We start from the raw sequence: 23,630 nt of genomic DNA on the forward strand, positions 1-23,630 counted from the left end.
AAATGTAGTTAACAATATTTGAAATCTAGAGGTTTATAGTTAACCAGCTGTGGAAATAAAACCTGGATGTAAGATTCTCATTATGACGACAATGGAAAAAAGAGCAAGTTTGGTCCTCTGGGATAATTTAACACAATTGTTCAAGAAGACTTATGGGTGTGACTGTTAAGTAGATGCCCAGACACCCTGAGAACAGCTGCTTGGCTGGCTGGCCAATATGAGACAAGGAGAAAATATGTTAATAAGGAATGGAAAAGGAACAATCATTTGAATTTTTTAAAATGAAAATCCAAAACTGAAACTCATGTGGATAGTCACGTGTTGACAGACCATGACTTTCTATAGTTTAAATTTTTTCTTCCAAAACGATCAGATGGAAATGAGCTGAGCAACTTATGAGAAGATATAGTTGCAGTTTTCTAGAGGTATAGTATCTCTCTCCATTTAAGAATTCTCAGGATAGTAATACATTTTGTAGCCATCTAGTTTACAGTTCTAACTTGTTACTTACATTTTTTAAAAGTAACCTTGGGTTATGAGATATGGACTTTCTACTTTTGAAAACCTAGTTCAGGTGGGGCAGCACATGGAATGCAAAGATTAGAGAAAGCCATAAATGGAGATACTTGTAGCTACATTATTATTTAGTTTTAGATGGAAGCTAGAGAGAGTATGGGATGAAAGCAGAGTGACCTTGTCCTGCAAAAGTAGGTGTTTGTTTAGATCTCGATGCTGAAGTTTCCTAATGTGCTGACCAAGCTAGCCAATCACTATTTTTAATTAAAATAATGAAAATACGGGTTTTAACAAAAATAAATAAGATGGAAATGGAAGTTGATGGACCAAGAGTCTGATGAGCTGAAAAACTGAACTCCATAAAACTTTGAATGTCATCTTTATCTTCCAACTGGGAGAGCTATCACCTGGGCATGTTTCAAATCCCACTAAAGTCAATGGAAGGACTATACCGTCATAGCAAAGGAGGAGTAATATGTGGATAACTGGATTTATAGAGACTTCTGAACATAAACAGATGGAAAATAGCTTTAAGACAGGCAAAACAAGGAAATCACAGACAGCTTTATACTTTAGCTGCTAGCGAAATTAGAAAAACAACAACCTAAAATGAAATAATTCTGTTGAGTAGCTGTGATGAAGTCCCACAGGGATCATGCCCTTGAACCACTGAAGTGCAGCCAGTCAGGACTCTAGTGCTTCGGAGTCTGCTCAAAACACCAGTGCCGCAGCCTCCTGACTCTGGCCCCGCAGTGTTCAGCACTCCTGCTCCACCTGGAACTCCCCCTGCGGAACCCCCCCTTGGATGGGTCCCGGGGAGATCCTCCACACCTAAAAGGCCATGCACCCTGCCTTGCAGTCAGAAGCGATTCACAGCCAGTATGAAAGTCAGAAGGGTTTATTAGTTCTCAGGTTCACAGTGTAGAAAGACTTTGGTAGCTATCAGCCTCAACTAGGAGTTACAGCAGCAACCACCTGGAGAGCCCCATTCTCAGAGATCCCTCCCCATCGGGCCCCCATGGGAGACTGCCCTCTTTCCCCCAGCCACCCTCAGACCCGCCCCCTAGCCCCTCCCAGTCCTTTGTCTCCTTCCCAGGCAAGCTGGCCACTCCTTCTGGTCTTCACCTGCCACAACTTGTTCCAGCTGGCTGACTCAGGAGGACAAATGGGTCTGGCCAGCAGACATGTGGCTTGGGAAGGCCCTTCTGCCCTCCGGTGGCCTCTGCAATGATTACACACCCAAGTCCCATCACCAAAACACACAAGAAACATGTGGGGAGGGGGGGGAATTGAGGCACACATACCGCACTCAGAGAAACCCCCAAAATACCTCCACTTTGTCACAGTAGCATCTCTAAAAAAGTAGATGATGAAAATACACCAGGGGCCAACCTACTACCCTATGAAAAGCAGGAAAACTAGAAGATGACAGAAGAGCGTTCAGAGAGAAAATGTCTATAAAAGATGCAACACTTTGCAGGCAGTAATGTAGTAGTGAGGTGCAGTAGAAGGGAGTGAGATTTACTACCAGATTGTGGTTTCTCTGTGAATGCAGGAAGCAATTGCTGTCACTGGCACATAAACATCCCAATTTGCAGGACACCCAGTAGCAGGAAAAACTACTAGCAGGACATTGCCAAATTTATATTGACCAGGCATTGTTCAGCATGTGGTTAATTATTGCTGTACTTGTGAGTGCTGCCAAAGAGTAGGAAAGAGGGGTGTGAGAAATGCATGCTTAGTGCCTCTGTATGCTATATGATCCATTTACTAGGATAATCAGGGACCATTTAATTTAAAAGGGTAGCTAGGACCACAGTGAGAACATGCAATTCCTGATGATACAAAGAAAGATGTATATTTTGACAGTAAAGTGGGCTTCATCTGCACACATTTTACCATAACAATGAGCCACAAACTCTCTTCTTGGTTATAGGGACGGAACCCAGCCATTCATTTTAATAGGATTAAACTCATACAACAGAGTGGAGAATGGGGTCCTACATTATTAATCAGTTTGTGGGAAAAGCACAGAGTTAGGCATTGCAGATTCTCACTGTGTTATACTAATGGGAATAGATAAGCAGTAAGGTTTAAAAGAATATTAATAGTTATAAATGTACAATTGAAGACAAACATCTCAAAAATTTAGATAAACCTGAGTATGTGTTATTCCACTTAGAAAATGTTGATGTTAATATTTTTAAGTGAATAAACAATAGGGATGCTGAATGTCACTGAACTGTACTCATGTGGGACCGAACCTAAGTTAGCAATGTGATTGCTTTCTCAATATGATTGTTTGCTCATTGACTACATCATAGAAAATGTGATAAGCTTTCATGACAAAACATCATTATAGGAGATAACACATAGGCCTATGTTTCATAAACTTCTAACTAGTTTCTTGGTGCAAATTCTAGTTGTTTATTTTCAACAGCAAATCTCTCCTTGTTCTAGGTTCCATGAATCTGACAGACCTCCTCTCTGTTAAATCACAACAGTTAAGACCAGCTCGGAAGGCTCAGATGAGTGTCTATAGATTTGTATTCCTGGAGGCTGCATTTTTAGTGGAGAGCCCTTGACTCTGACATTTGCTCCCTTCCCTCACTTTGTCCAACAGACCCAAGTTGCTGACACATGCTGGAAAACTCTCTATTTACCTACTATGTTTAAATAGTTCTAGTTGTAGTTCTAGTTCTAGTTCTAGTTGTAATAGTTGTAGTATGATAGCACATAGTACACCCAATGAAAGCACTAGGCACTAGACAAAATGCTAGGCATTATACAAACATATCCCCGATATGAAGATCTTACAGCCTAAGATGACAAGTGAAACATAAAGGGTAGGAGGAAAGAGATACATTCAAATACATACAATTTTTACATGATTTGCACTTATTATTATGAATAAAGAATCAGCTAATCCCATCTGCCTGTCTAGACATAATGAATTAGCTGATTCTTATACACATCATGGGAGAGTTGGGTCTTACAGGGAGACACTATTGATCTTCATGATCAGCTCCTGGGGGGTCTTCCACACACAAAGAGCAGCATGGAAAAAGATACAAGTGATGTTTGTGGGAGAAGATGACAATCATACAATACTGATACAATATCATTGGTAGAGGAGAGTTGGCAAGAGGCAATAATGGCAAGTGACAAGATTGGACAGAGGAGAGTTAGGAAGAACCTTCAAGTGAAGACAAGAAGCTTGAACTTGACTTGGGAAAACAAGTGGAACCTGTGAAGGGATTCAAATAGAGGTGTGATGCGGTCAGAGCAACAGACATGGAAAATATTAGCAACAGTATTTTGCACAGGCCTGTGGGGAGAGATGTATAGATTAGGTAAATTGGAAAGGAAGGGGTTTACAGTAATTGGTTATGAGTGGTCAAGCTTGGAAGAAATGTTCAGGCTCCCCGGCAACCTGAGAATGCAAAGAATGCAAAAGTTCCTGCACCTGTACTGCCTCAATCTGCTGTATTCCCCTGCATTAATGACAACCTCTCTCTCATTGACTGTTTAAATAATCTGTCATTTTAAAATTGATCTTTAATTTTAAAAGTTAGTATCGAACATGGGTTAAATAACTATTTTATCATATACAGTAGTAAATTACATGAAAAATAAATTGTTCAATATACAAAATAAGCAATGATTTATTTTAATTGAGGCAATTATTCACTGGATTCCAGATGTTAAAGAAGTTTATTTTATTATACTTGGAACCATAACTCCTTCCCATTTGTATGTCATAAGAATGGAATGTATCTGATTATCAAATTTCAACTCAGATGAACCACAATGCTGTAAAGTTATTCTAGTAGCGGTTATCAAACTGGTTTAGCTTTTCCTTCCATTCCCTTTAGGGTCCAATTCATTAGTTAAGGATACGTTTTTAGACCCTCAATTCTTTAGCCTTTACCAGCACAAAACAAAGAAATTCAGTAGATATTTAAGACTCCTAAAAGGAAAGCACAAGCTCACATATTTATGTCTGAGTCACACTGTGAAAACAAAAAACATCACAAATACCATTTCTTAGGCCCTGAGACTGTAAACACTTATACATGGGCTTAACTTTAAACACATGAGTAGTCCCTCTGGGTATGACTACACTGCAATTAAACACCCATGGCTGGCCCATGACAGCTGACTCAGGCTCATGGAGCTTGGGCTATAGGGCTATTTAATTGTGTTGTAGACATTCATACTGGGACTGGAGCCTGACCTCTGGGACCCTTTGGAGGTGGGGGTGTGTGGAGAGTTTCAGAGACTGGGGTCCAGCGCAAGCTGGAATGTTTACACTGTCATTAAACAGCCTCATAGCCCAACCCCCATGAGCCCAAGTTGGCTGACATAGGTTAGCTGTGGGTGCTTAATTGCAGTGTAGAAACACCCACTGAGGCTTTATATTGCAGCAGTTTAAGCCCTAAGAAAGGGGTAACAGCAGCAGGGAAAGGAGAGGAATGGATTTATGTGAATTATTTGTGTTTCTGCATGTGTGCAGAGAGCAAAACAAGGGAATTTGTGGACATTTCTAGCTAAACATCCAAAATCAGAGTGTGGCAATTACTAAGCATGCTAAGTAGTTTTCTTTCGGTCATAAGAAAACCACCATTCTGGGCAGGCATCTTACTGATCCCCGCCCTGAGAACTGAACCAATCACAGGTTGGTGAGAACAGGAAAGTTTATGATTACAGGAGCTACTGAGAACTCTAAAGACTCAGCAGAAGAACAGTAATGCAAACACCAGAAGAAATTATTGCTGTTGGGCTTGATCTCAAAACCTGTAACACTGCGGCTACAGACGAGTGTTATTGCAACTTTTACCTAGTACAGAAGTGCTCAGAATAACATATGCTCAATCACAGCATATTTTAATAAAATATTTTGTTTTTAAATATAGTTAATTACTAGAAAGGAGAAAACTTGTCAATCTAATCTAGAATCCTGTTTTAGAGGTGTAGACAATACTGGACAAAGATGTAAATCTCCCACATGGCACCTGTTTTTGCAATTCCATATTATAGGGGGAAAATTCTTCCTAACCGCAGCTAAGTGCAGATGCTACTGCTGGTTCAAATTCTGAAACTTTTTCAGCGAGGATAGATGCTTGTACCCATACAGAGCCCTACCAAAGCCAGAAGGACATCTTGAGGGCACAGGAGTCCACCCTATGCAGAACAAGTTGCAGGATCAGGGCCTTTGTCTAATGTACAGTTCCTATTACTATTTGCATCAACAACAGCCAGCATCAGTGAGTTGAACTGAATACTTCCTCAGCTTATTAGTGAAAAAGTACACAAGAACAACTTTATCATCATTTTCTACACACCTCTATCTTATTTTCCCTTACCCTTATACTTTCTACCACTTGCCCCAAACCTTGTTTTCTTTTGCCAGTAGACATTATTTTTTGGATAAAATTGAGCTCATCCTTTCTTTATACGCTCTTCCTTCCCCAAGAGATTTTCCAGTGCATAACATCACCCATGCAACTTTATAGTTCATTATTTCATTCAATCATTGAAATGCTTTGTTTCCCCATGTATGGAATTGTGAGCTTTTCTGAAAAGCCTGATGAACAGGCTCTGTAATTTAATCTTCCATGTAACGTAAATATAAAATAAGACATGAAAGTCTATGGTATTTGTCAAGTTTCACTCCAGAACCATTTACATCATTTCATAATCCCAGCTGAAAAGTTCATGTTCTGGCAAGAATGACAAATTTCCTGACTGCCAAGATGGGCGAGGTAATATCTTTTAATAATAATAAAAGATATTACCTCACCATCTTGGCGTACTAATATCCTGGGACCAACGTGGCTACAACAACATGGTACCTAACACATTTCTTGACTGTCCCTCTGGCATGTCTGCTAGCAAAATGAGAAGCTACAAAAGTTACACATTCTGTAGCAGTTATTTGCTTTTATTTAGAAAAAAAGAAATATATAAAGGGTTCAACGATTTCTATACCACAAAAAAAAAATCTTTGTTCACTTAAGATATTATCCTTTCTTACAACAGCTCCACCCCTGGAAACTGTTACCAATGAAACAGAAAAAACATGGTTCTGTTATAACTGTTGTTCTTCAAGATGTTCTACTTTAGGTGTCTGCAAATCAATGAACCAAAGTTACAGAACTTTTCCCAAAGTGGTACACATCAGGGCAGCTCAAGTGCCCTCCGTATGCTCATGCAGCTAGCTGACAGTGTAAAGAGGAGGAGCTGCCTGGACCTTCCTCAGTTTCTTCACACCAAATACCAGTATTGCAATGATTCTGGTGTGGCGGGGAAGAGGGTGGGTTGTGGAATGGACATGTGCAACACATCTCAAAGAACAATAGTTACAGAACATATATGCAACTGTTTTTTCTTCAAATGATTGCACATGTCTATTTCACTTTAGGTGATTCCCAAGCAGTTTCAGGAGGAGGAGGGTATCAGAGTCTAACTAAACAAGGACTTTAGTACTACTCTCCAAAATTTAGCATCAACCCTGGAGACAGCTTAATGAGTGGTAAAGTTATGAACCAAAGACCAAATGATGCCCCAACAATATCACTGATGGCAAAATGATCCAGGAAAGTCACCAATGCAGCTTTAACTCTTGTAGTGTGTGCTAAGACTCTTTGAGGTAGAGGAATGTTACCAGTGTTGTAGCAGAGATGAAAGCAGCCTCCATGAGACTATGTCGAAGCTGAACTTCCCTCAGCTTTTTAGTACGGTTCTTAAACTCTGCAAATAGGGCACTTATGCCTAACAGATCCCTCACCCAGACACTTTAAGCAGCTGCAGTGGGGACTACTGACTGGCATTGACTTACTACAGCCAGAACAGCACGTGAAGTCTTGAGACTTTGGTATGCCCTGGTATTGAACCAAAGCTCAACGGAAACAAAGAAAAATAAGCTGAACAGAAACTCATAACAAGTACCACACTATCTTAACTAAAACAAGAACTTTTGACTAAATATTTACATTAAAACCATCTAGAAGAGTTTTCTAAGGTACAGAGGGAAAGTGTGAGAAACTCTTATGATTGCTCCAACTACTGACCACAGGTAGCAAAAGGAATTGGGAGTGGGGATCGGTGAAGTTCTTCCCCTTTATACTCTTGGCTAGCAGCACGAACATGCGTCAGGCCCATGTACCACCCCAATGGGTATTGTGCTGGGAAAAGTTCTCTAGGTTCAGTACACTGTCACACAGACACCGAAAGTGGAATTGGCGTGTGCAAGCACTCAAAAAATTGTTATTCAAACATTTTATTCAAGTTATCTTCTGCCCAGCATAATTTTAGTTTATAATGATACCACATGCAGAACTTATATCAAAGAAAGAGAGAGCCATAAATATAAAGGAAATGTTTTCTCCTCCTTTATAACAAAGAATCAGAGTACTTCAGGATCGGTTTTCATTTTGCAGGCTGCTAGCTAAAGATGATGGGGAAGAACTGTTGCTAAAACAGGGTATGGTGAGCATACATCCCTTGCAGCTGGCAGGGAAATAAACAGTAAAATTTACATTTAAACATTTTTAAAAGGAAGTTATTTGTATTGCTCACTACAATACTGAGTGAGAACATAATTTCACTGGTAAGCCTCAAGCATTACTATTCTAAATAAGAGTAGGAAAAATACTGTAATACAAGTTCGTCTTGTAAGATATTATTCTTGCTTAACTAATGGGCTGTGACTATGCCAAATCTAGTTAGCTATGCTTCCTGCACTGTTTCTGTAACTAGATTGATAGTCATTCGGCTTAACTTCTATTTTGCTGATTCTAAATAAAACTTGCTTTATTCAAGAAACCTGGATTGGATTTAGTGGTTGTTACAGAGTGGACAAATACAGAGAGGTGCTCCAGAGAAAATGAAACTCTCAAGAGGAGACCAAAGGAACGGTCAGAGCACTGGGCCAAAGACAAGAGAACTATAGGGCCTCTCTCAAAAAGGTGCTGCAAGAATATTGGGTATGATCACTGTGGGAATGGGGAGAGCCTCAAGACCTATGGGAAGTTATTCCTGCTTAAATTTCCCCCCCTCAAAAGAAACAGAAAAGGAAGAGTGTAGCAAGGGGGCGTGGCCTCCCTTCGAGACAGACACGGAGGAATGGCCACTCAGCCTTGGGAGGGCAGAGCAAGAGATGCCATGCTCGTCACGCCGGAAGCAGAAAGGTGGGGCTCAGACTGGAAGAAGAAGTATAAAAGGCAGGCCTTCCAACTCAGTTGGGCACGAGTGGCAACAGGACAAGGACATCTCCCCCTGGGTGCTGGGACCTGATCCTGATCACTGCCCTGAGGAGAAGCTGTCGGGGTTGTCTACTGGCAGGAGCCCCAAGGACCTGCTAAAACTGCCTGAGCCCAGTGAACCAGAGGAACTACTGGGGCCCTGTGACCTAGAGGAGCTGCCATCTGCCGGAGACCCCAAGGAATTTTCAGACTTGCCACCAGACGATCACGAGGGACTGGTGGGACTGCCACTAACCACATACCCCAGGGAAGCTGACGACGACCCTTGGCTACAGGTACCCGGGCACATGGGAGGCGGAAGTAGCCCAGGGGCAGCCGACTTAGGTCCGGCTGGGCTCACACTTGAGCCAGTGTCAGTGCATTGCAGCTGAAGCCCTGCTGACCCAGTGAGAGAACCCTCTGCCACTGATAGGGCCCTGGGCTGGGGCACAGTGAAGTCAGATGGGCCTGCGTTTCCCTTCCCCCCTATCACCACCCCTGGAGTGGTTGCCTCCATCTGGCCTGTGAAGCCTCAGAGAGCCATAGACCCAAGGGCGATAGTCTGCTTGCTTGTCCTGCCTAGGGATGATAGACTGCTTGTTTGCTCTGCCCGAACTCAGGCTAGAGGCTGCTGTGCCTGCCCCACCCTGCCTGAGGGCCGGGGGCCTATAGACCGTTTGCTCACCTGGACTCAGACTAGAGACTGCTTAGCGTGCCCTGCCCCGCCGGAGACGGGCTTGATTGTGGCTCGCCTAGAGACAGCTTGGTCTGCCTCACCTGTCGAGGGCTGGGGCTGCAGACTGTGAAGCGCTAATCCCCTGAATAGAGTTTGTCCACACAGGTGTGACCGCAAGGGGGCGTGGCCTCCCTCCAAGACAGACAGGGAGGGACAGGCCACATCTTCTACAAAGAGAATAAACTTGATAACAGTGGAGATTATAAATTCCTTAAGACAACAAATATGTACTTAACTACAGGTGTGTATATGTGCAATACAGCAGTGTGTATCTGGAATTACAGACATTTTCGACTGTTTCTCAGGATGCAGTTTTCAAATGAACATTTAAAATTGAAAGCAATGTTTTTCCTAAATATGCAAAAGTATTAGCTGTCAATAAAGATTATGTCCACATGAGATAATAGTTTCAACTTCAGCTGTTTTTGTTGTGGCCCTGCTATAAAAATTATGTTTAGAATTGTTGTTTTTAAACAGTTGTAAGTTTCCTCTCATAACCCAAAAAGGCTGACAAGATTTTGCCGAAACTTGAAATAAAATCACCTTTTCGCAGGGACCAGCCATGGAAAATTTAACTAAAAGTTATGTTTCGGAAAGTTATAAGTGTGGAAACAGATTTATAATGGAAACTGTTTTACAACTTTACCTATAGAAAGTGCTGCCAACGATTGCTATGAGTAAATTTTTCACTCTATCAAACAGTGACTGACTGCTGTCCCAAGGGGGCTGTGCAGTGCTGTAAAGATTTGAAAACCATAGCTGGCTTTCAAAACTGTCACACTGTAGAGCAGATAATCACAGCTCATCATATTTCCTACATGAAATGTTAGGGATGTTACACCTCTTATCTTTTCTATCAAGTTCACTCAAAACTCTTCTTTGGAGACTATCATGGAGTGCAAGCCTAAGAAAACTTTTAGCAGATCACCATCATGCAATAAAGTTTAATTAAAGCGCATATGAGAATACTTAAGAGTTTGATACTGTATACAGTTATTTGTGCAAGCAAATTTTACTCACAAAAGCAGTCCCATTGAAATCAATGTGCAAAAATGTTGCAGGCTCAGGCCCCACATTGTATAGTTTTATAAATCTATACCTATCAAGTGACATGGATGCAAAACAGATTGGTAATACATCTCAGCCCTCACATCACAAGTGATATTTAATTTTGCTTTTTAAGCTCACTTCACACTATCTCTTCAGGAAAGCTTATGGTGCACTGTTCTGTGAATACATTAAAACTGGATCATTGTAAGAAGTATGAAAATATCAATCCATAAGATGACTTACCGCTAGGAAAGCAGAGATCAGAGACCTTAAACTACCATGTTAAATCAATTAAAGATATGCTTTTCTTACTTAACTCTTTTTTAAAATACTCCACAGCACAGTAGTAAAACCCAACACTGCCATTTTAACTCCTATCCTTCCAATATTTGTTCCTGCACTGAAAAACACTTAGTGACTCATGAGGTGAATATAAAGGATTAATGAAGCCAAAGCAGCTCCCAATTCTCTGTCACACACCTTGTTTCTGGTATAAATAAGGCTAGTACTAAACAGCCACAGGAAAATGTGTGTTTAGATGTCTAGAAAATGTAATCCTCAATTTGACAGTTAAATAAAATGAAACTTAAGTTAAACTTTTTTTAAAAGAATATAAGTTAATGGAAGTATTCTTTGCTTTTCACTCCTTTTTATGCTGTGTAGTTAATATTTTATTCAAATTTTGTATGCAAGTTTCAATTTCTTGAGCATGACAGACTAATAGCACTGGCTTCTTGTAGGCTTACATGGGCAGGAACTTTGCATATGGCTCGTGTCCATCTCTGCCAGCACATCTCAAATACAAATGATCTTGATTCTGTCTTTCAGCAAAAATTATCAGTGATGCTGATTTGTGCCAATTTTTGCAGATGTTTTCTGCATTCATGTGCATTCATGATACCAAATCTTTGCTTATGACTGAAAGCAGAATTTGAACCCAAGAGTCCAGTGCTGAACGGTTCACATGCTAAGGGCCAATCTTGTACTTCTGATGTTAATGAGAATTTTGCCATTTACTTCACTGGAATATGGGTAAGACAACCTCCCTGAGCCCAATCCAATGCCCATTAAAATAAAAGAGAGGACTCCTATTAATTTCAAAATGGGAGCTGCATGTAGTTTCACAGTTCCAACATAAATACACAGACAGTATTCCATCTTGGTCCCTATTGAGGTCTAGTTTGTACTCCATTTATACAAATAAAAGAATTTGAGATGTGATAGAATACTCTGGAGAATATAGAACAAAAATTTCTGGGCAGTGTGTCATTCCCATACACAGCACATATTTACTGTATACAATAAACAGCCAGTTCATCCCATTCTGTTTTCTAGAATAACTCTTATATAAACAATATAATTAGAAGAAATCAAGAGTAATTTTCACTGACATTATTGAGTTTTGAACACTTCCAAACTTTTGCATATGGGAAAGAACAAATATTACTAACTATGAATCTAACACAAAATAATTACATACAAAGCAGCAAAACATAACTGCATTTTATTCCACAGGAACATGTTACTTTGGGTAAGTAATCTATTTTTTGTTTTTGTTTTTAAGAATGTTCATACAAAATGTTTTAAACTACTAATTCAAATAGGATCTATTTTCTCATGGCTCCCAAATTTTGAACTGGAGTCCAAAACCAACGTTTTATTCTGGGCATGTTCCATGTTTGTATGTTCCTTCATTTGGATGTCCTGTCAGAGATCACTAATACCCTGATTCCCAGATCAGATTTTAATTTAAAGACAAAAAGAAAAAATAGAATTTGTAAATATATTTAATAGAGTCACAGCTTTTATTAGGAGTGAGCAGTTTAAAAAAAATCTAGAGTGAATGGTAGAGAACCCAAGAGGAAACAATTTTTTTAATATAGCAACTTTCTCCTGCTCTCCCTGCTTGGAGGCTGTACAATAATACAATAAAAATATAAGAACTAAGAATGGCCATACTGGATCAGACCATTGGTCCATTTAGCCCAGTATTCAATCTCTGACAGTGGCCAGTGCCAGATGCTTCAGAGGAAATGAAAAGAACGGTACAATTATCAAGTGATCTATCTAAAATCATATAGTCCCAGTTTCTGGCAGTGAGAGGTTTAGGGACACCCAGAGCATGGGGTTGTGTCCCTAACCATCTTGGCTAACAGACATTCAGAGAATCATAGAATATTAGGGTTGGAAGGAACCTCAGGAGGTCATCTAGTCCAACCCCTGCTCAAAGCCAGACCGACCCCAACAAAATCATCTCAGCCAGGGCTCTGTCAAGCCACAGCTTAAAAACCTCTAAGGATGGAAGTTCCACCACCGCCCCAGATAACCTATTCCAGTGCTCCACCACCCTCCTAGTGAAAAAGTTTTTCCTAATATCCAAACTACACCTCTCCCATTGCAACTTGAGACCATTGCTCCCTGTCCTGTCATCTGCCACTACTGAGAACAGCCTAGCTCCATCTTCCCTGGAACCCCCCTTCAGGTAGCTGAAGGCTGCTATCAAATCCCCACTCATTAATGTAATGATCTTACCCAATTCTTTTTTGAACCCAGTTATACTTTAACCTTCACAACATCCCATGGCAATGAGTTCCACAGGTTAACTATGCACTGTGTGAACAAGCATTTCCTTATATTTGTTATAAACCTGCTACCTATTAGTTTCATTGGGTAACCCCTGGTTCTTGTGTCATCTGAAGGGGAAATAACACTTCCCTATTGGCTTTCCTGATTTTCTAGATCTTTATCATATCCGCTCTTAGCTATCTCTTTTCTAAACTGAAGAGTTCCAGTCTTTTTAATTTTCCCCATGGAAGCTGTTCCATACCGCAATCATTTTTGTTGTCCTTCTCTGTATTTTTTTCCAATTCTAATAAATTGTAATGGGGTTCTCTCACAGCAAGAGCACCTCCTTCTGGCCAAGTGTTACATAGTGGCTTTCTTCCCATATGGCACTTACATGACTTACTGTAATGTTTTGGGAATCACCCAGACCAGTGTGTCTAAGATGGGACCAGAGGGGAGGTGACTGTAGTATTTGTTGCCTATATACACACACTAAAACAATGAACTGAAGAGAAAGATTTACATACTTTAGGCAGGTCAGTGTTTTGGCCTATTAACCTGGACTTTGGCTTGGTCTACACTTACCCCGGTAATTTGGCAGCAGTTGATGGGAGTTACGCAAACTACGCAGAAAAATTGCGTAACTCCTGTCGACTGCTGTGCTTCTCTTCTGCGCGCCATCGGGAACCATGTTCCCGTTGATGCAGCGCTACGCCACTTGCGGGGGTGGATTAACAGCGTCGACTGCTGGATCAACTGAGCGGGTCTTCACTGACCACTCAGTCGATCCAAATAAGTCGATCTGATGGCGGCGACTTTGCTGCCATCAGTGTAGACATAGCCTTTGACAAAAATTGCTTGAAAGATTTTTTAAAAAGAACAAAGTCCTGTTTGGTATCTTGAGAGAACTACCAATACTGGTTGCCTAAGAGAGCTTTTTATTATTATTATTATTAGTACCTCAATAATATATAGAGGCCCCAAACAGGAATAAGGACTCTAACCTGCTATATGCTATACAGGCACAGTAAAAAAAACAAGTAATTGCCTCAAAGAGCTCACAGTCTAGGTTATTACAAGGCACAACGGATGAATGAGACAAATAGGGGAAATGAAATAACAGTAAAGCAAACACAGAATCATAGAATCATAGAATATTAGAGTTGGAAGGGACCTCAGGAGGTCATCTAGTCCAACCCCCTGCTCAAAGTTAGGTTTATGCTTTAGTTAAATGAGTAACCCAATGGCTTGTGCTAAATGCAATAAAACAATACAGATTTCTTGTTCATAAACAGAGAGTTTCAAGCTGACACCATTATTAGACTAATTTGATAACACATACACAAAATAACTTCTGAATCTATGATGTACAGTACAAGCCAGAAGGTAAATTACCTTCCTTCAGCCAGCTCTAACTCAGCAATCCAGGGATGTTTAGCCAATAAAGCTCAGGATTATACATCATAACAGAAGGGATAAGATTTGAAATAAAGACAAGTTAACTTACAGCCCAGGTTTTCGTCAGCCTGAAAATAGGTGCACTTTGCAATGCTGATACCACAGCCATGAGGGAATGAAGATTGTTCAGTTCTAGAAGTTTCTGAAAAAACACCAATATGGAACAAATTTTTGTATGCTGGAAGGAAAAATTAATTAACCTTTTCTCATAGCTGTTTAGAGCCACCACAGTGAATAAGTAGAGATGCCATTCCTCAAAATAAAAGCAACGGGCATGAAATGGCATCTAACTTGGGAAATTCTATTAATCTGGATGACATTTTACTATTTAAAAATGTTGCAGATATTCCAGGCTTGCCCCAAAGTTGTTGCAAATTGAAGGCTCATTTAGATGTACCTCCTATGTTCAGACAACTAATTTGGGTACGTGGTTTTGCAAGGTTCTCTCTTTGGGAGTTGAAAAGATGAAATAATTTTAAAGTGTAACTCTGGCGTTATTCTTGAAAACAAGTTCTAACTATATGATACTATACTATATATATGGAAACATATATATTTAATTGGGCCAAAAGATTCAATGTTGACCTCCAGTGGTTACCAAAGATGTTGAATGAAGGAGTCTAGAATTAATAAAGTGATTTTTTGTTAAAATAATGTTGTAATCTCTTTTTTAAAAAGACAATACTTTTTCTCCCCAACATGTTTAACAATACAGCCTGTGGTCACAATCGCCCACCGCACACTCCTTGCTTTAAAAATCACCAAAACAACTGAGAACATCTGAACATAAGAAAGGACATACCGGGTCAGACCAATGTTCCATCTACCCCAGTATCCTGATTTCTGACAGTGGTCAGTGCCAGAAGCTTCAGAGGGTATGAACCAGTGTTTCCCAAATTATGGGTCACAACCCCAAATGAAGTTGTGCCATCAGCAGATGGGGTTGCGGTGATCTCTAATGTGCAGAGGACACCATTTTACTTCGCAGAGCGTGACTTTGTGCCTATGGTGCCTGCGACAACACAATGCATGGAGGATGCCATTTGGTTTTCAAAATGGCATCCTCCATGCTGTCTGGGGTTGCGGAAGGAAGTAATTCACTAAAATAGGGTCATTCTGGCAAGAAGTTTGGGAACTGCTGGTATGAACAGAACAGGGCAATTATCAAGTGATCCATCCCCAGTCATTCAGTCTCAGCTTTTGACAGTCAGAAGTTTAGGGACACCCAGAATATGGGGTTGAATCCTTGACTATCTTGTCTAATAGCAATTGATGGAACTATTCTCCATGAACGTATCTAATTGTTTTTTAACCCAGTTATACTTTTGGCCTTCACAACATCCCTTGGCAACAAGTTCCACGGGTTGACTATATGTTGCGCAAACGAGTGGAAGCAATGCTGTCTTATATACAACTCCTAATATATATGGGTAGTGCACTAAAATGATATTCCAGTAGCCAGGCCATCATCACAGAATTACAGATATGCAGGACTGGAAAGGATCTTGAGAGGTAGTCCATTCCTCTAAGCAGAGACAATATACCTGGATAGTGGGGCTGTCAATTAATCACAGTTAATGCATGCAATTGACTCAAAACAAAATTAATGGTTTTTTTTAACGAGCATTAATTACACACCTCTGGAGATAGGACTTGGTTGCAGCCATACAGCAGGGAGGCACCGGCTGTGGCACCATCCCCTCCCACTGGACAGGGCTGGCCTTAAGAGTAGGTGATGGGGGCCACCGCCCAGGATGTTGTGCTCAGAGGGGCGCCACTGCGTGCCTCCAGGGGAGGGCGCTTCCTCCTACGGCCCTGCTCCACTGCAGCCCCTGCCACCTCTCCCCTCCCCGTGGAGCCACACCGGCCACACTGCTCCAGACCAGGAGTCTTCCTCTCATCTGCTGCACAGAGCGGGGAAGGGCAGAGGGGGCTGATATTAAGGTGTCCCCCTCCACCCGCCCATGTACCAGTCACTGCTGAGCTGGGGTCAGGGAACAGAGGGTGCCTGTCTGCTGCCGGTTCAGGAGTGAGTGTTGCCAACAGCAGCTGCTACTGGCTGAAAAAGCATTCAGTCTCCTGAGCGCTCTGCTTAAAGAAACAGTGCGCTACACACACTCTCTCACACACACTCCCCCCAAACTAAAATCTAAAATGGTGCTCCTGGTGAGCCAGGAGTGACCAAAGGGCTGCAGGATAGCTGTGGACTCCAGCAAGAATCCAAAATATTTAAATAAATGGTATTCTATTATTGTTTAATAGTGTGATTAATTGTGATTTTTAAAAATCATTTGACAGCCCTTCTTGATAGTATATCACGATAGTATATCATGAACCTATTAACTGATAATCTGTGCTCTCATCTTGAAAACCCAAAATTCAGTTCTCAGTCTCTCATTCCCTGGACTAGGAGAGAGAGTAGCTATGACAGCAGGACTCTAGAGGACTGTATAAATGAAGCTGTGGACAGCTCTTTAGGGATATGGACTGGAGGACCACTCGTCCAAATTTAATATCATCTCTACATTGTTGAGCAATTGTGTAGTGAGAAGCGAACATGTGACAGGATGACCAGGTTACTGCTTTGCAAATGCTTAATATGGGCACACTGAGCCAGAAATGCTGCAGAAGTCACTTGGGATCAGACAGAAGAACGGGAAGGCGAGATGGGGACTCCTGTGCATACAATGTGAGGATTGCATCACCATTCTAGGTCTCTAAAACTGAGAGGGGGAACGAGACTACCATGTCTATGTTGCCACAAGCTGAGTGGTAAACTGAGGCTAGCCATGCTTGCAGAAGCCTGAGACATAACCTTGCACACCAAATGACATAGGTGCAAGCCTCCATATGGCCCAGCAACTTTAGGCAATTCCAGGAGGTGGTCTGAGAGTAATGCTTCAAGTCCTCCATTATGCCACAAAGGGCCAGGAAACAAGCCTCCGGGAGGGATGCTCTGGCCTGCCCTGAGTCCAACACTGCTCTGAAAAATTCTACCCTCTGGGCAGGCATAAGCGTCAATTTCTGCTCAATCATAAGGCCCAACCTGTTGAAGGTAGCCCTTATCAGACTCACATCTGCCTCCATCTGCGCCCTAGTGCGTCCCTTGACCAACTAGTCATCAAGGTAACAGTATACTTGTATTCCTTTCTTTATCAGAAAGGCAGTAACTACTGACCTATATTTGATGAATACCTGGCAGGCCGCAGATAGTACAAAGGGCAGGACCGTGAACTAGTAGTGGGCCTGACTGACGACAAAATGGAGAAACCTCCTGTGGCCCGGGTAGATAGCCACATAGAAGTATGCGTCCTTTACGTTGAGGGCAGCATACCCATTGCCCGAATCCAGAGAGGGGATGATGGAGGCCAGGGAGATCATGTGGAATCTCAGTTTCTTCATGAATCTGCTGAGGTTTCACAGGTGGAGGATGGGACGAAGACCTCGCTTGACTTTCAGGAGTAGGAAATAGCAGGAGTAAAATTCCTTTCCCCTTAGTTCCTGAGGCATTTCTTCCACCACTCCTACTTTCAAAAGCACTTGCACCGCCTGTTGAAGTAGTTGCTCATGAAAGGGGTCCCTGAAGAGGGACCTGACGGTGGAAGGTGGCTGAGATGAAAATTGGAGCAAATATCAGTCTCATCATGCAAAGAACCCATCGATATGATATAATCTGCAGCCTGAGGGACTTCAGTGTGGCCCTGGAGACTTTCAAGCTACGAAGGTTGGAATCCGTTTGAGAAGAAAACAGGGTCAGAGCCTTGAATGGCAGGTCCTTGGTGGTTAGCTGGATTTCATGGGGAAGACTTGAGGTCTGGAGTCAGGAACTTTGTCTCATGGCTACTCCTGATGACATAGTCCAAGCCGCTGCGTCTAAGGCCGCCTAAAGCCGGTTCTTTGATATAGCCTTACCCTCTTTTACCTTGGCGGAGGACTCAGGTTTGGAATATGATGGTGCTGACTCCACAAATTTCTCCATGGACAGCCATGAGTTGAAAGTACATCTGCTAAGGATGGCCTGCTGGTTAGCTATACGAAGTTGGAGCCCTCCACTGGAGTACACTTTCCTCCTGAAGAGCTCCAACTTCTTGGCATCCTTAGCCTTCGGCATAGGGCCTTGTTGTCCCTGCCTCTCATGCTCGTTTGCAGCAGTGAACATGAGTGAACCTGGAAGAGGATGTGTGTAAAAATGCTCATGGTCTTTTGATGATACGAAATATTACCTTTCGACTTTTTTCACCATAGGATGCAGAGAGGCTGCAGTGTGCCACAAGATCTTTGTGGTCTCCCAGATGGTTTTTATAAGTGGTAGCACGACCCTGGAGGGTCCCTCTGGGGCTAGGATGTCAACCATCGGGTCTGTGCCCTCTGAGACCTCCTTCACCTGAAGGTCCATATTCCAAGCTATTCAACAGAGTAGCTCCTGGTGTGCCCTCCTGTCATCTGGTAACCAGTGCTGGCATTGCTCCCACCACAGCCTCATCCAAGATGAAGAGGAAGATGCTCTAACGGGTCATGCTGACGTGTCCTGCCCCTCGGCACTGGAAGAGTTGTACAGTGCCGTATCTTTAACCTTGGGAGCTGGGGTCATGGGGGAAATCTGGTGTGGTGCCAGGAACATCCTGCATGCTTGGGCAGAGTGAGATGATCTCCTGCTTCATCTTTCTGATGAGATGAAGGAGTGCGACCTGCCCGACTGGGACCCTTGGGCCTGGTGAAACACCCAAGGGATCCAGAGTGGCCACTGGGAGAGCACCTGCCAATGCAGGGACCATGGCATCGCGAGACGATGTGACACTGAACAACCCTTGTGGTGTAATTTTGTATTGTTTAATGCAAAGTGTGTAATGCTAGATGTTTTCTGAATGATCACAACATATTGAACCTTATTGTTATAGTAATATGTTTGTTGCAATGTCATATGTATGATTATGAGGCTATGTAATCGCTATGTAATGTTCCCAAAGTGTGTTTCATAGCTTGAAGCAGATTCAGGCAAAACTCTACAGAGCTGAGGAACAGTTTGTGCCTCGCTAAGGCATGCGTAAAACAAACCATCTTTTACAGGAACAACAGACTAGCTAAGCATCAATAAGGGGATATTCACTGACTATAGTATGTAGGAAGCTATACAAAAACATTGTTTGTCACCTGACCCGGGGGGGGGGGGGAGGAGGAGGTGAGGACCCAAACCGGGGCGAAGGAACAAATTAAAAAGGAGAGATTTTGCAAAGTCTCTCTGTCTTCCATCTCCATCTACAAACACCACCAAGCAACTGAAATGGTGACCCAGGAGAGAGCCTGGCTGGGAAAGAATCCAGCCAGCGTGTGGTAAGAATAATCTAAGACTAAGGCTGCTGAAAATGTTAAGCTTAGTTTAGAATGCGATTTGCTTTTGTTTCATCTTGATCAAATCTGACTTATTTTCCTCTGACTTATAATCACTTAAAACCTTTCTTAATTGATTTGTTTGTTTATTTTACCTAAAACAGTGCATTTGGTTTATGGTGTGTCAAGACTCCATTTGAACTGACAAGGCTGGTGCATATCAATTTCTCTGATAAATTGATAAACATATGAGCTTGCAGTGTGCAGCACTGAACACAGTAAAACAGCATTTCCTAGGGTTGCATCTGGGAGTTGGGGTGTTGGCTGGGGTCATACCAGGGCATAATCCCAAGAGTAGCTGGCCAGAAGCACTCACTCACTCAGTTGGGAGCAGCATGCTTGCTGTAGGCTGTGCCTGGGCTGATCCAGGAGTGGTGGTTCACACAGCAGAGCAGAGTAAGACGGGCTCCAAGAGTGAGGGATTGCAGTGACACAGCAATACACTAGTCCAGATTGCAGAGAGGAATGTCACAAGGGGTGAGCCCCCTCCACCCTCTGATGTCTACTAGAGTGACAATCCCTCCTTGATGAAATGGACTCTGCCTCAGAGTCTGAGGAGAACTGCTCGCTCCGTGGAGACCATGAGAGTGTGGTGCCAGACGATGCTGTGGATCAGTGCTGTGGGGAGCGAGACCTGGCCATGATAGCCAGCACTTAGAGGGTACTGCAGATTTCCTTGGTGCTGGTGCCTTGATACAGTCAGGGCAAGATGGAGACGGCAGGGCCATGTCCTCAATCAGCTCCCTTGCTGCTTCATACGCCTCTGGTGTGGAGATGAGCTGCAATTCCTCCTCCTGTGTCTCCCTCAGCGGGGAATCCACAGGGAGCTGGATTCAGTGAAACCCTCCTCGGGGCCGGAGTCAATGGCACCATGCTTTTGGGCTCGGAGCTCAAGTGGCCCAAGATGGATCGCACACTGCTCCCTTCCTCGTGTGCCAAGGTCTTTGGCGTCGGCAAGAGACCTCGGTCTGCCATCTTTTTATGCAGCACCAGGCAGTGGGAGCAGTGCCATTGCTCTCCATGTGCCATGCCCTTTGGTGCCAGGGAAGCGTGCCAGTGCTGAGGCTCCTTGGATGCAGAGTCCTTTCTAAGGAGCACCTCCTATGCCAACACACTCCTCAGTGAGGCAGAGGTCGAAGGCCTCTGCTCTGCGGGGCTCTTCATAGGATGAAGGGCAGATTCCATAAGTAGAACTTTAAGTCTCTGGCTTCACTCTTTCTGGGTCCTGGGATGGAAGCCTCTGCAGATGTTACAACAGTCCCATTGGTCTGACTCTTCTAGGCACTTCAGGCAGGAAAAGTATGGGTTGTCCCTGGGCATAGGCTTTTTGTAGGACCCACAAGACTTGAAGCCAGGCATACCCCAGGCGGGAAGAGGGAAAAAGGACTACCCAATAAGCGAGAGTACTCTATCTTACAGCTACACTAACTACTACTACTTTTAACTATTTACAGACAAAGAAAGACAAAGAGAAAGAACTTGAAAAGCAAGAGGATATACTGTTCCAGTGACCATCATGGATGGCAAGAAGGAACTGAACAGGCGAAGGGTCAGCAGACTGCTATATAGGGCACTATGAAGGCACAACTCCAGGGGGCTCCAGAGCCACTAAGAGAAAACTTTTCGGCAGACTGTGCACATGGTGCGCACACACCTACTTGGAATGGACATGAACAAGTACTTGAAGAAGGTTTCTTTAAAATACAGCCAGCTCCCTTGGACTCCTTTCCCTCTCATATTAGCCTCCTAGGGGATCCTGCCCATCAGTTCCCTGAGGAAGTCAAATTCTGCTTTTCTGAAATCCAGGGTCCACATTCTGCTGTTCTCCTTTCTTTTTTTTTTGTCAAGAATAAAGTTTTTGTTTCAAAATACAATATATGAAAATATGTTTTTGGACAATTTGATGTGACTAACAACTAGAGTGCAAATAATCAAAAGTCAATAAGCAATAGAGGATCCAGTACAGTACAACATGATTCTGTTTTACTGTTATATATAACATGCCATTCAGTGAAGATACAATTCTGTGTAGTCAGTTTTTAGTCTGGTGCAACATGCATTTCGGTGCTTGAGACAGTAAAATATTATTTATATGGTGTATAGCTTGATGGTTCATTGGAGTCAAGAGTCAGAACAGTTTGAGGTGGCTCAGTCAATTTCCACCATGATCAAAAGCATCATTAATGTCTACAAACCACTGAATATAATATTACAAACTTCTATTACATTTATAACTCAGTTTTGAGCATGCCAGGATGTATGATTTCAATTTTACCCTTTAATTGAGTTAAAACTGGGGGTTAAGCATGCTGACATCATATTCCAAATTATTCTTTGCAGCCCGATAGCATATTCACAAAACCCAGATTTTCAAAACTCCTACAGCAATTAAAATGTAACCTTCACATGAAGACCTTGGGGTCAGGCACTTCTTTGCTTTTTTATGATATAAAAAAAAACCAATCTGAAGGAGTTGCTCCCTTTTTATTAAAGGTGATTTTTTGGCAAACCTCTGTGGATGCCTGATATCTCAGTGATGAACCAAGGTATATAAGACAGGATACAAAGAACTGGTAAGACTATAACATCAGAATTACCAGGTAAGCCTCTCTACTATCCTGGGACTGACAGACTTACAACAACACTGCAAACATTTGATTTTCTGACATTTGTTCCATTGTTAGTTCAACAACATGCCACTTTTGAGTATGTCAGTCTTTGCTTTATTATGTGAAAAATGATTCACTGTAAATGTAACTGCCCTTGAAAAAAATTGGCTGTTTTCTTTCCAATTCATTCAGAGGACTGCTTAGTAGGTCTATATTACATATTCCTGTCTTACTCAGAAAGAAACCACGTTATTTAATGTAACTATAATATCATTTGCTGTGGCAACCTATTATCTGCATGCTCTTTCTTATATCATCAGTAACTCTGTTATTCAGAATTGTGAGTTGATTTGCTTTTGAATTAGATGACATGTCAGGCCTTTTTTATCAGAATGCACTATCTGAGGAAACTGAGGTGTTTGCTGGGGTAATCAAAAATTTTCTATCAAAACAGTTTTTTTTTTTAATCAAAAATTGGGGTTTTGAATAAATAACATTTCTTTGAAATAGTGTTTGCTTTCTGTGGAAAGCTTCAACTTTTCATCAAAATACCGAATGAGCACAAATTGAAAAGTTTTTGGTTTCCAGACAAAAACCATAATGCTTCTCTCTGAAAACCAAAATGCTTCATTTCTGAACTGCTGCCAGGGTGTCTCATGGGAGCTGTAGTTCAGGTGCCTTGCCAGGGGGTGGTCCACTCACCGCTGCACTGGCGCCTCCTCCTGTCAATCTGGGGATTAGCTATCAAGGCCAACACCTCTGTCCATGGCTTGCATGTCCTCACTCTGACTCGGGTCTGCAGCTCCTCTCACTCCAGGACCCACAGCGTCCTCTTCATGACTTAGCCCTCTCTCTCTGCCCTCACTGCTCCTTGCCCAGACTTCTTCCTGCCACATCTGCTTCCCCTTCTTTCTCTGGGTGTACCAGCTCTAAGAACCCTCCTCCCTCTTCCTAGGGAGTGAGTGTTGCCTGCTTTTCTGCATCCTTTCCCAGCCACGCGCAAACATACCTCCCTCTTCCCAGGGAGTGATTGCCCTTTCTCAGCAGTCCAGTCTGTAGCCT

At 42.4% G+C, this 23,630-nt stretch overlaps 1 protein-coding gene across 11 annotated transcripts in view; it reads right to left on the reverse strand.

Annotated features, from left to right (window-relative positions):
- RALGPS1 (Ral GEF with PH domain and SH3 binding motif 1) overlaps positions 1-23,630 on the reverse strand; it is a 322,505-nt gene that overhangs the window by 202,518 nt on the left and 96,357 nt on the right. For 10 of the 11 annotated variants that reach the window (XM_067541641.1, XM_067541639.1, XM_067541643.1 and 7 more), the window contains one exon: positions 14,621-14,713. The exons of the other annotated variant lie outside the window; for it this stretch is intronic. In XM_067541641.1, coding sequence (XP_067397742.1) covers positions 14,621-14,713 — 93 coding nt within the window. The remainder of the gene's footprint in view (positions 1-14,620; positions 14,714-23,630) is intronic. 11 annotated transcript variants of the gene reach the window in all.

This window comes from Emydura macquarii, unplaced genomic scaffold, assembly GCF_026122565.2.
Source record: "Emydura macquarii macquarii isolate MOO-44397 ecotype Brisbane River unplaced genomic scaffold, CSIRO-AGI_Emac_v2 contig_691, whole genome shotgun sequence".
In the NCBI taxonomy this organism is placed as follows: domain Eukaryota; kingdom Metazoa; phylum Chordata; order Testudines; family Chelidae; genus Emydura; species Emydura macquarii.